The 13,560-nt window shown below is 40.8% G+C and overlaps 1 protein-coding gene across 1 annotated transcript; it reads left to right on the top strand.

Moving 5' to 3' along the window:
- Window positions 1-935: 935 nt before the first annotated feature.
- LOC103770173 (lymphoid-specific helicase-like) lies at window positions 936-9,601 on the top strand (the record flags this gene model as incomplete). The annotated part of the gene is made up of 7 exons (XM_008937423.1): window positions 936-1,019; window positions 1,108-1,227; window positions 2,966-3,082; window positions 4,000-4,159; window positions 7,517-7,613; window positions 7,818-7,894; window positions 9,504-9,601. Coding segments are annotated over 7 exons (753 nt in total), but the record flags the coding sequence as incomplete, so codon positions are not given.
- Between the last annotated feature and the right edge of the window lie 3,959 nt (window positions 9,602-13,560).

Raw genomic sequence — 13,560 nt, 5'->3', positions numbered from 1 at the left:
ATGAAGTAATTTGAATTGAAAGAATCTTGAACAACTTGAAGTTGCTTGCACATTCTAAATGTAGGTTTGTGGGCATGTATAGTCCTGTTTCTTCTTCATTGTGTGATAACAGACTCAACTGCACTCAGGAGCAAGCTGTTAAAATTTGTCAATGTAAAGTCAGTGTATAAAAAGCAGATAGCTCAGTCTGGGTGATGAGGGGAAATTAGTTAATACATAGAAAACGTGGACTATTTGACAGCTGGCACCACTTGCAGGAGCTCAGGGAAAATGGGTGAGGAATTATCAAGGCAGCTGCTGTATGGTTCAGACCTGAGAAGTTTCTATATCCCTGCTCTTAGTCCATAGCAAGAGTTGTATCTAACAAACTGTGGAGCAAAAGAGAGGTCTGAGGTAGTGGTGGGAAAGCTTGTACTGTCAACTTTTGTCCCTTGGCTGAGGTGCAGTACCTTGTTCAGCAGTGCTTCCTGACATCCAATAGGTGGAAGCCTTGTGCATTAATTGCAAGCTGGGAGAGAAAAACCAGTGCTTTGCCTTGTGAAAAAATTAAAACTGTCAAGGTTTTTCCTTCCACAAGTGAAATGGGGTTGGACTAGATGATCTTTTGAGGTCCCTTCCAACCCCTATGATTCTATGAAATGAAAACTAATTACTTTTTTTATTATTTGGGCTTATGAAATGGTGAGGTTTGATTTAGTTTCACTGCTACTTAACTGATTCAGTGTAGTTTGCTAAAATTAGTGTTGCTTCAAATCTTGTAACTGTTTTTTTTAACTAAAGATGCAAGTTTGTTTCTGTGAGAAACTTTCAGACAGCTTTCGTTAGTACTTCTGAGTTGGGGAAACATTTGGTGTCCTTCCCACATAACATAACATAACATAACATAACATAACATAACATAACATAACATAACATCTCCTCTGCCCTTTTCTAAGGTTGATGAAGATCTAGTAAAGAATTCAGGCAAGTTTTTGGTCCTGGACCGCATGCTTCCAGAACTGAAAAAGAGAGGACATAAGGTAAAGCTAATGATTTGGGGGGGGGGGGAATGTAATTGTCTCTTTATGACTAAAAAAACAGTACTAAAGAATCTTCCTGGGTTTGTAGGTGTTGTTGTTCTCACAATTGACTATGATGCTTGACATTTTGATGGATTACTGCTATCTTAGAGACTTCAAATTTAGTCGACTGGATGGCTCTATGTCCTACTCAGAGAGAGAAGAAAATGTAAGTAGATGTACATGCCCTTTGAGCCTCTTAGCAAACTGTTTGTTCCTGTGACACTGGGATGTGATTTTGCACAGCATTTAGCCTTTAATAGACAAAACCCTTCTGTGTTGAAAGCTGACATTTTTGCTGCCTCTTTAATTCCTGCAACCCAAAAATACTGAAGCAATTAATTGTTACTAACCAATATCTTGGGGTGTGCCTAGAATGATGGGTGTTCATGTGCTCTGTTACCCAGCTGTGAAGTATATCTAGATTGTGCAGATGCTGATCCCAGTTTTAGCACTTCACATATTTTTTCCTAGCCTTCAGAATGTGATGCCAGCATCTGTGGGAGCATACTGTAATTCTAATGCCAAATGAAGTAGATTTCCAGGAAATGGGAGTTTGTACCTAATGGGAGACCTGTAACTTCAGCCTGAAATTGTTCATGGATTTGTTGCCATGCAATCCTTTGTTCTTGCATACTTGTACTGGTTTCAAATAACTGCCAAATGCCTTACTACTGAGGCATATATTTATCATGAAGAGCAGCCAGGCAGTGTGGTTCTTGGAAAGCTTTGAGTGTTTGCAGGGATGTAAAAGAGCAATGAATACATGGAGAAAAGTACACAGGATCTATCTAGGGGATGAGCTGCAATTGCTATCTGGTCTCCAAAGTTATGTGCTAGTGTTCATGACGATACAGAAAAACAATGGCAGATGAGAGATCATCTAGCTCAAATTATGCTTCCCTTTATCTTCATTCCCCCCTCCCCTTTTTTTTTTATGTGTGTGGCTGAGGAAAACCAAACTCCTAAATGCTTAGGTTGCTACTGTTTGCCTTTCCTCTTAAAAGAATCAGCTCTAACTAGCAACAAACATATCAGCAAGCTACAGTGACCTTTATTAAGCTGGTGAAATTTTGTACTGCTGGCTTGCAGGGATTTTTAGGAGTTGATTGTGTGCTTACCACAGTGTTGTATGGGTTCAGGGTGAGAGACATCTTCCATGCCACCAGAAGTTCAGCAAGGCTATTCCCAGCTCAGTGACTGCTGCTGATTCTGCAGGTGCTGATGTTGAGAAGAGCCCAGAGGATATGAGGCTTTTAGAGAGCTTGGGTAGCTGCTTCCATCTGACAGTGGGTTGATGGTTTCTTTTTCTCTGCTATGATCCAAGTCCTGAATTAACTGTACTCTTCCAGTTGTCTACCAGCATGTGGGTCATCAAAGCAGACCAGGTTTCGACTTGTATTGCAGACCTATTAGGAGCTGTGCTGACACTTGAAAACATGTTGTAGTGAAAGGCTAGATGTTTAGTTTTGAAGTAAGAGGGGCATGTATACAGGGTGGCTGGAAGTTATGATCAAGTTGGCATCAGTATTTTAGATTGTTGCTTGTGTCAAGAGGTAGAGGGTTTTAGGCTCTGACAGCTTCGACTTTGCTCAACTTGGAGAAGAAAATACCACTGGATGATAGATTGTGTGGATGAAGGTGAATGTGATTTGGACCATATGTCATATAGTAATTTCTACTTTGTGTTAGACAAGTCATGGGCTGGAATCTTCAGATAAGAAAATACAGTTGCTTCACTTCTTGCTCTTGTCCTGCCCCAAATGCAGGCAGTGTTTCTTAAATCCTTAGTTTGGCCTGTGACAGTGTGTGCTATATTCATACTATTAAGCATAGGTTCCTCAAAACATTAGCTACACTGAGTTTGATCCATCTGTTGTTTTCTTAATGGACAAATTCTCTTCCAGATGCATCAATTTAATACTGACCATGAAGTCTTCCTGTTCTTAGTGAGTACAAGAGCTGGAGGCTTAGGCATCAACCTCACTGCGGCAGACACGGTTATCATTTACGACAGTGACTGGGTATGCTGACAAACTGTTAACCTAATGATATATGTCATAAAGTGCTTTCTCTATTTTAGCTTTTTTGGTAATTGTTTACTAACCCTTTATGTTGTTAACAAGGTGTTACAGTAAGATAATAATAAGTAGTGTATACAAATGTGATATATATGTGATACACAGCCTCGTTTTAAAAGTCATAGCTTATTGAATGCAACATTGGAGTTGGTTTCCAAAACTAGCCTGTTTGCCCCTGAGTTACACAAAAAGCAGGAGGGATTTTTTTGTTACTGTTGAAGATGTATTTCTTTCTTTCAGTTTATTAAGTTTGAATGTAGCCAGACCTTCTACAGGTTCCCTGTTTCCAACAGCTGTGACATTAGTGGCAGCCCCTTGAATTTCCTCTGGTGACTTGCCTCCCGTGTTTTAGGTAGCTAGTACTCTGCTGCTTCTGTGAGTCTGGAGGCTGGGCAAATGAGTGTGAAAGGAAATGACCAGGGACCTCTGTGTCTTCACTTTATTTTAGTAGACAACTCTACTATTTCCATGACTATTCAGCTTCAGGAGAGCTAAAGCAACTTTAGAAAAGGCTGCAAACTTAAAATCCCTTTTCTTTGTCTCCAACAAAAATAAAGATAAACCTACAGCTAACACTCGTGGTTAAATCTGTGATACAGAACGTGTCCATCTGTTGACAACTGCAGCACATAACCAGCTCAGACTGCTTCTGCACTAAGTTACTTTTGGCTGTGCACCTACAGCAACAGAGCTTGGCATAGATGAGTTTAAGAGTAAAGAGATTTAGAGTCCTGTCATACCGTGGCTGCCCAGGTTATTGCTTTAGCTTTGACTCAGAGCTCACTAGTTAAAGTGCTGCCCGTAGTAAATCTCTGAAAACATTAATGGTGTGCAGCTGAATTGTTTCTTTGTCTGCTCAGAACCCCCAGTCGGACTTGCAGGCCCAAGACAGGTGTCACAGAATTGGCCAGACAAAGCCCGTTGTTGTTTATCGTCTTGTGACAGCAAATACTATTGACCAGAAGATCGTGGAGAGAGCTGCTGCCAAAAGGAAGCTGGAGAAACTGATTATCCACAAAAGTTAGTATCTTTTTCTTACTGCTTCTCTAAGCATAGGTTGATTCTTTTATCATTTAAAGAGATAACTCTTACTGATGTGTTTTGTGACTGCTTAGTATTTTTTTTACGTGCAAAAACCTCAGTTCTGCCAACGACTGGCTGTGTATTGTTGCTTTTCAGAATTGGCCAGACAAAGCCCGTTGTTGTTTATCGTCTTGTGACAGCAAATACTATTGACCAGAAGATCGTGGAGAGAGCTGCTGCCAAAAGGAAGCTGGAGAAGCTGATTATCCACAAAAGTTAGTATCTTTTTCTTACTGCTTCTCTAAGCATAGGTTGATTCTTTAAATCATTTAAAGAGATAACTCTTACTGATGTGTTTTGTGACTGCTTAGTGTTTTTTTTTACGTGCAAAAACAGTTCTGCCAATGACTGACTGTGTGTTATTGCTTTTCAAAATGCATTATTAGACACATCACAGGTAACTTCTGCAGCAAATTAGAGGTGAACACTTCAGAGGGGTGATGGGACTGTGAGCCTACCTGGAAGAAACACAGCTAAAACCAGGCAATAAGAGAGTAGAGCTCTGAGCCTGTTGGCAGCTTGTCAGAAAGACGACGGTTTATTTGACACAAATGTTTTTAGACTTTAAGCATAGAAAGTGCTGGGGGTAGGTGATGAGTCTAAGTTAATTACCTTTTTAAAAAATCAAATTAAGTGAACCAGAATATAAATGGAAAAGCAGATTAAAAAAATACTACTGCTTACAGTTTAACTTATAACAATTCTTCATTTGGAGCAATTTGTCTACCCAGTGACATCTACAGCAGTGTTTCATGATGTGATGTTTAGCAAGAGATGTTTCCAGTTGCACTAGCAAACTTGATGGAGTAGGGAATGTTCCTGTTTAAATTGGTAAAATGAGTGGAGACTATAGAAAGTTGGTTTCTAGGGAGTTGCTGCTAAACTCAGTTGAGGCTGCAGATACTAGAACTGTAAAATCACTGTACAAGATGTCAGTATCCTGTTTGCATCTTTCCTGAATTTAGAACAGTATGTTATAACCACAGTAGAATAGTCTTGTTTGAACAATTGGCCAGTGCCTAATAGAACACTAGTCCTGGGGTTTGTGTGCAGAACAATGGGGATTCCTCTTGTGTTCTTCATTATGTAGCTGGTCATACTCAAAAGGCTTTAGAAAGTGATTGGGGTGAAGTATCTGGTTTGGGGCAAGTTTCTCATTTGGGCACTACAGAAATCCTTTGCTTCTATAGCTTACTCTGTGATATGTGGGCAGTAGGCCCCTAGAGAATTTTCCAAACACTAACCTCACTTGAAAAAATACAACCATTCTTGTAACTTGATATGGAACTCTGACAATAATTACCTGTATATTAAGTTTTAAAGGCACTTAAGAACTTTGTATAGTATAGGAAGGGGGGAGACACCAAACCACCTTTCATGTGGTAGAAAGGCCACACCTGGAACTCTTGTCTACAGCACAGTGCACTGTTTGTCAAGCCTAAGCTGTGGTTTGCCATTAGTTTTGAATGATGTTAGCTGATCCTTGTTAGATGCTTCCTTTATCCCAGCTTTGGCCTTTTTCTTTGTAATCTGCTCACCACTGCTGTCTTGGTGTGACTGCCAGGACTACTGTCTGACTCCTTGTAGGCATGTTAATGACAATGTTAAGAAAAATTTGGGTTTTAATGATTTGATTATGGTCCAACCTGAAAGTGACAAGATGAGTGCATGAAACAGAATGGGTTTTAATAGTAGATGACTCTCATACAGTAAAGTACCAATGGGAACTGGAACTGGTTGTACTGGAAGGAAGCTAAGTGTCAAGCTGGGTCATGCCTTCAGTTTTGCAGTAAGTTGAATATTTATTTTGGTAACTATTGATGAATCATATCTAAATCTTGCAGCTTAGGTATGGGTGTCCCCTCCAGGAACCTTTGGATCCAGTGTGTAAATGTAAAGTAATGAAGCCTGTAATTTTGAATATCTAAAAAAAGGTTTGGAACTTTGGAGGAGTGAATGAGGAAAGGATATCACGAAGCTTTCTTAAATTAAGGCCTTTCAGTGGTGTCTAACCATTTAGGGTGTGTCCAGTACAAGTCCTGGAGCTTAAGAACTGGAATTTGTTGCAAAACAATGCTTTTTTAGCCTCACCACCAGGTTACCCTTCCTATCTTGTGCTTCTGTTCTAGTGAAGAAAGCTGCCTAGGAAACTTTATGAGAACCAGCACAATTTTAGTTGAATTAGTAGACGTGAGACTAAGAGGAAGTGATGGACCCAGACTTCTATTTAAAGTATTAAGGGTTTGATAGGGTCTTCTGTACTTTTCTGTGTGTCAGTATTGCAACCCAAGACCTGTACAGCACTCATTCAATGCAATATAGTGTGTGAAACTCTGAAAACTGAAAGAGAGAACATCACTAATCATGCATAACAGGGTCTGGATTCTGTGTGTCACAGCAGGAGAGGTGAGGGGTGGAGGCAATCCCAGAGCTCAAACCCCACTTGAGCTTGCATGTGATTTGCACATCACAGACCAACAGCCAGTCTTTGGAGGAGGTGGGAAAAGGTGTGGGGAGAACTTCTGAAACAAAGACACAGGAAAGAGTAGAAGTGAGTGCAGTGAAAGGGATTGATGAAGACTCACTAATAAAATGAGTCTGTGTGTTGATAAAAACTGAGGAAACTTGGCACAGGGCAGTAAGCCTTGCCTGCCTCCTTGAAATGTACAAGACTGAGCTTGATTTCATGCTCAGCTTTAGTTTGATAATAATCTTGTATAATTTTTAAAAAACATTTGGGCTGACATCCAGATTTGTTGATAAGCATTAGCATAATCCCTTCAAGAAACCAACCTGTCAGGTTTATTACTTTGTCATGTCTATAGTCCATTAAACTAAGGGATGTCTTCTCTGTAAGCCACATCTGTCACCTATTTCCTGTCTTGTGGTTAATACTGCTTACTTTGTTTCAACCAGCCTACAATGCAAAGGGAACAAACTTCAGCATCACTCTTCTAACTTTAGTTACAATGTTTTTACTGTAAGTAGAACTAACAGCTTTTCTGCTCTGTGTGTGTGTGTGTGTGCATGTTGAATTGGTGTTTCAGTTGTATACTTCTGCATACTACAGTTAGAAGGTGAAAAGCCTGCATGTGAACTCTTCATGTACCTCTGACTTTTTTAGACTGCTGGTGTGTTAAGGTGTGTTCCCCTAAGGGCTGAAGCAGTGAAACATGGCACTAGTTCTGATGTGCAAGAGAATCTGTTGGATATGTGCATCTGGCATCTATTTAACAATTTACAGACTTTGCTCCTGTCTCTTGTCTACTTTCTTAAAATTTCTTCTTTCTGCAGATCAGTTTAAAGGTGGCAAATCTGGTCTAGCACAGTCAAAGAGCTGCTTGGACCCTCAGGAATTAATAGAATTGCTGAAATCCAGAGACTATGAGAGGTATGCAGATTTCCTGTTTTTCTTGGACTGTGAGTTTCTAACTTTGAGTTTGCAAGCAGCTGTCAATAGCTGTCTTGTCTTATGAAGTGGTCTGTGGATCTTCATAGCAGGAAGAATGTCCTAGGGTTTCTGCTGTGTGGGAAGACTGACTTCTATGCAATACTCACAGTAACATGCATTAAGAGATTACTTCTTCCTCAACAGGGAGGTTAAAGGATCTAGAGAAAAAGTAATCAGTGATAAAGACCTAGAGTTACTCTTGGATAGAAGTGATCTTATTGGTAAGTCAGTTTTCCTCTGTTTTTTCTCCTGTTCAACCATAAATTCATATTTTGTAAGAGTGTTTATACTTGGAGAGCTGCCATAGCTTCAGTTCTCTACAGCTGTGCTGTACACCTTTGATGTTTCCAGTAGGATACAGAATGATAGAATCCTTTAGTTTGGAAAAGACCTTTAAGATGGAGTCCAGCTGTAAGATCATGGGGTCCAACCATGAGTCCAACCATTAACTTGCTGAAGAAGTAATGGCAGAGCTTATGGAGAAAACCACATTCATGCATAGTGTGCCCTGAGCATACTGTGAATGAAAAGCACAGATCAGGGGGTGTTCTACAAAACAGCTTTCCCTGTAAGTTGCTGTAACTGATCCAAATAAAAATTCTTGCCAGAAAATAACTATTTCAGCAAACTTTAAAAAAAAAAACCCCTGTTTTTAAACTATCATAAGTCAAAATATAGTCTAACAATTTTTTTAAAAAAATAAAATTAATTTTTCAGAGTTGCCATGGCTTGTCTATGGATCAAATGGTTTCAAAATATATTTCTTTTTAAGAAGCTGCAAATTCTAGTGCTTAATCAGGCCAAAATATTTTAAAAAAAAAACCCTTAACTTTCCTGAGAAAGGGAAAAAAAAAAATATGTCCAGTTAGTCTAAACTAGATTTAGTATTTTTTGTTTCCTTCAGCATCTTTAGGAGAAATAAGCCTCAAAGTATAGATACAAAAAAAAATGACTTCTTACAGAATTGAGAAGTAAAAATGGTAGCTAGGCTTAAATAAGTGATATGTATAGTTGAGTAAAATAACTTTACTTTGGGAGAAGTGTTGCTGTACTTTAAAAAGATTATCTAAATTGTTTTATAAAACTTATTTCAATTAAGTGGCTGCTAATCTAGAAAATTATTCTTTATGCATTGATAATACAGTCTGCCTTTATAAGTTCAGGCTGTGAAACAAACTGATCTCTCCTTTCAAGCTGGAGAAGGTACCATTTATTTTGTAGCAAAATTAGTATAGTAAAAATAAAAAGTTTATAAAAAGATATTAGTGCAGCATTAGGTACTGAATATTTACACTACACTGAATATTATACTACAGCTAACTGCTGTTAATGCTTTAGAAACTGAAATGCCACTTCCCTGTAATACATAATCATCAAATTTTATATAAAAACAATAGTCATCAGTTTCATATTCAATGGAAGGGCAACAGAGTGATAGCAAGTAGTAGGAAAACAAGATGTAGGTCTTTGAACTTAAGAAAGTTGCTTAGCAGAGCTGTAAACTTGTTCCTCTAGTGACATCACTAAGTAAGTTGACTGCATTCTGTTGCCTTCTGAGGGAAACAAGAGTAGTTCAGGCATATTTTAAGACTGCTTTTCTCCATTTGGATTTAGCCAAAAGTGTTGGAATTTTTTTTTTTGTTAAGGTACACAACTGAAAACTATTTTCAAGCACAAACTTTTAGTAGCAATGTGTTGAGAAAGGAGCAAAATGATTTTATCAACCTTTTTTCCAAATCTAAACCAAAATACTTAGTGTTTATATCTGCAACAGCAGGGTTGCAGACTTTTTACCAGTTACTGTTGATCTTTGTTTTGTTTTAATCCTAGATCAAATGAAGACCTCTGAAAACATGAAAAAGGAAAAGATGGGTGTATTTAAGGTCCTAGAAGAATCTTCAAATTCCAATGCAGAATGTGTGTTTTAATGTGCAGATGCAGCCTGGAGTCTTACAGGATGAACATACTGCTGACATTGGATCTCTCAGAAATGTTGCTTACCCCTGCTGATCTTTTATGCTGACTTTCTTTAAGCCATTTGTTCAAATCCCTTGTGTTCTTTCAGTGAATTTTAACATGTTCTGCAGTGTAATGCAGGTGATAGTTTCATGTTGTAGCTTTGGTAGGCTCCCATAAAGCGTTAAGAAAATGAGCATATTTCACATTTGCAGCTAACTCTTGTGATCAGTGTTAAAAACTGACAAATTTGTTTAAAAAAGGAAAAAAAAAAAATCATCTTCCTGTGGAAGTCCTAAACCCTTTTTTTCATACGGTGTCAATGATGGTTTTATTTGGAAGGGAGACAATATGTACCTGTGTTACATCATTTGTGTTCTGTTTTTAACTTCTGCAAATTATTTTGATGCAATAAATGTTTTGTTTCTCCTAAACGTTTAGGTTTTTTTAGCAGAGCTTCTTAAATAATTGGAGCTTATGTTATGTCTGTTGACTCGCTCTCCCTACATTCTCACACGTTTTTAAAAGAACAAAAATGCAAACTAAGAAAAAGAAAATCCAACCTCCCTATCCCCCCCAAAAAAACCCCACACTACCACCACTCACCCCCCTGGAAAAAAAAAATTTAAAAAAATTAAAAAAAAAAAACCACAACAACCCCACAAACCCCAGGGAGTTTGAAAGAGCTCAAAACCCCCTGTATTTTTTGGTGCAGAGCACTTGTGTTGCCTGGCTTGGCAGCTTGCACAGCTGGGGTGCTGGTTTTGGGCCTGTGGAGGGAGCTGAGGTCCTGGAAGGGGAAGATGCCTCGGGGTGGGGGTGCCTGTGGGTGCTTCCTGGGAAGGGAGGGTTTGAACCTACAGCGAGGCAGAAACGATGGGTGAAGGACATCAGTTCCATGTGTAGCCTCTGGGAGCCAGCTGTAAGCAGTGGTTTTCAACTTGCACATCAGATAGCTTTTAAACTTCCAGTTCTAATTGGTGAAAATGTCTTCTAGTTGTACTTAGAAGCTGCAGCCATGGAATTGCAGCTGGAGCTGTCACGGGCGCAGTTACGCCAAGGCACAGGTCACATGGAATAAAATCAGATCCTACCTCATCTATCAGACTGTGGAGACTAATTTCCAGGCACTTTATGATTGTTCTTACTCTCCACAGAGTAATCTGTTAGTCATCTGATTCAGAAAAAAAATATTTTCCATTAGTGAGAGACTTTTATCCTTACCTCTATAAAGAAACCAATAAAAACTGTTAAATTATGAGGTAGGCTGGCTTTGACCTTTGCCTGTTTCTAACTACTGAAGGCAAAAGTTTCTACCTTTTCTACTTGGTTACTTATTAGCCTGAATAATACAAAGTCCACCCTGTGCTGTCTCCACCCATTAAATTTGCTCAGCTATGCTGATCTCCTCGATGCATCATTTTACACTAGTGAAGACTTGCTACAAGATTTAGGAGTAAATGATAAATCTACAATAGTATCTAATTGGAATAATTGTTAAAGGATTTAATAATAGTAACTGGCATAACTGCTTCCACACAGACTTACCTAACTTTTGAAGCCCTGACTCTACCTGGCTGCCACTGCAGGGCAAGGTGGTGGAAAATAATGAGTGAGTTTCTGTTGTATAGGCAGCACAGCTAGGATTTCATAGTAATTGCTGCCTTCCTAAAAATGCATAAAGCAGCATTAAAGCAGCCCTCCTTTCTAGAGGTGGGGCAGGTCCACAAGTAAATGCAGTAATGACAAGGTGAGGATGCTGGGGGGCAGAGAGGGAAGGGCATGGACTGGTGCTAACAGTTTTAAATAGTCCTGTGTGAAATAATGTCCTGTTAATTGTCCATTAGGGGGAGAAAATGTTTTTCAGCAGATACCAGCCAAGTTCTTGAAGCATCGATTTGTCCAGGTGACTTTGAAGAAGTGTTCCTGTCCCATATATACCTATATACCTTGTTCCTCCTGTTGAGGGTGTCTGTGGATATTTTAGTTGAGACCAAATGCATGGACAGAAATCTGGGGTCTCAGCTGGCTTGTGTGTTGCTCCTGTGTGTCTTTTTGCAGGAGTTTTGTTTGTTTTAATTTATTTAAATCTGGTGAGCAAGCTTTTACTAGCTAGGGAGGGCTGGGGAGAGGCTGATAATGTTTTTTTTCAGTGATGACAAGAATAAGTGGGGTAAACTTCTCTCTGTTAGAATCTATGGAATGGTATTTCACCAGCACTCCAATGCACATTCCATCATTTGGATGTTTTTACTTACCTGCCTAGCCAAGGTGACGTTCAGGCTGCCAAGACTCCTTCACCTTGCCAACAACCTGAGCTTACACAGAGTTGCTGTTAGCAAATGAACCTTAAAAGTGCAAGCTGGAGCAACTGGTCGTGGTGCTCAGTGTTTCGCTGGGGGGGAGGGTGGTGTGGGGTGTGAGGAGGAGACAATGAGAGGTCTGTTTTGATGCTCTTAGTTCAGGTTTGGTTGGGTTTATTTTTAAATCCTTTTCTATCTATCTGCTTTATCACCTGGAGGCCAGCTCTACTGAGTCACTGCCAGCAGTGGGGTCTCTTTAACTGTGTATACAGCTTTAAAAAAATAAAACAGTGTTCTGAGAAGGGAGATGATGTGATTCTGTGTCCCACCCAGCCCTCTTCTCCAGCCTGCCCTGGCCCATGGCTCATGCTTTTATGCTTGTGGCTCTCCACACTGCAGCTGAGGCTGGCACCCTGTGCTGTGTGGAGGGTGCTCCTGTAAGTCAGCTGGGAGCAGCAACACCCAACCCTTGCCTGCTCCCCAAGGAGAAAGGGGAAGGGTGCTGCCAGGAAGAGGCTGCAGCCAGAAACTCAACTAATCATCTGTTAAAAAATGATAGGTGGTGCTTTGTGCTGTGCTGCACCCCTACCTGAGGCAGTCTGTTCCTCTTTGGCAGGATGCTCACTCACTTACAAACCACCAGAAACTTCAGAGAGGAACCTTTTATTTATTATCTATCATCTATCTTACAGTATTAACTTCTGGAGCAGGCAGCTGTGTGGTTGCAGGCATGACCTCATTTAACCTATTTTGTCATTGTTGACAAACTCCAGATGCAAGCTATTAAACTCCAGAGGAATTTGGAAAGTCAGACTGGAAGTTGCCAAGTATTTCATCCTGCATCATAAAAATCGAATAGTTTGCTATTCACAGCAGAGAGCAGTGGAAATCCTCCCCAAGTAATGACTGCATTGCCTCGGCTAGCCTGTTCCCAGAGTAATAAATTAATTGGCTCAACATTGGTGTCTGCACTAGAAACCTGCAGCTCCAGAGCTACTCTCCAAACCTTCTGTAGTTCCCGGCTCCTGCGTCAAGCCCTGCACAACGGGTGTTTTCCCAGCAGTGCTGCCAGCCTGGGCTGCAGGAGCTGGGCCAGGTGATAAAGCACAGAGGCCGGGACACAGCAGGGCTTGTCATGTTTGCAGGGTGGGGAGGGGAGGGGAAATGCCAGGCACGGGTCAGGCTCTGCCGTCCTGACACACACCCCACCCCCCGACTCAAGAGCAACCTCACGCGGTTGTCTGTAGTGAGCCACGTTTTGCTGCTGGCCAGCTGTAGAGTAGGAAAACCTTGGGTGACGTGGCACATGCTGGGAGGGCTCAGCCCATGCTCTGCTGTTGGAGTGCAATACACCAGCTGATGGCCCAGTGGCCAGCATTTTCTTCCTGCAAGGCAAGACATCCATGGGCCAGGAGCCCCCAGCACGCTGAGAAAGTGGGTGGTGAGGAGTGTGGGGGTGCAGCCACGGTCCCACAGCAGGGCCTGAGCACTCATGTGAGGTGCAGCCAGCGTGGTCTGTTCCTTGCAGGTTTACCCCCCCAGCCCTGCAAGCCTGTGCTCTCCACTGCTGCCCTGGCTTTGTGTCCAGTCTGTGGCTGGCAGCGTTGCAGCACCAAGCGGCCTTCCCC

Source organism: Merops nubicus, unplaced genomic scaffold (assembly GCF_000691845.1).
Source record: "Merops nubicus isolate BGI_N331 unplaced genomic scaffold, ASM69184v1 scaffold9953, whole genome shotgun sequence".
NCBI lineage: Eukaryota > Metazoa > Chordata > Aves > Coraciiformes > Meropidae > Merops > Merops nubicus.
This window is presented reverse-complemented; position numbering and strand designations above follow the sequence as displayed.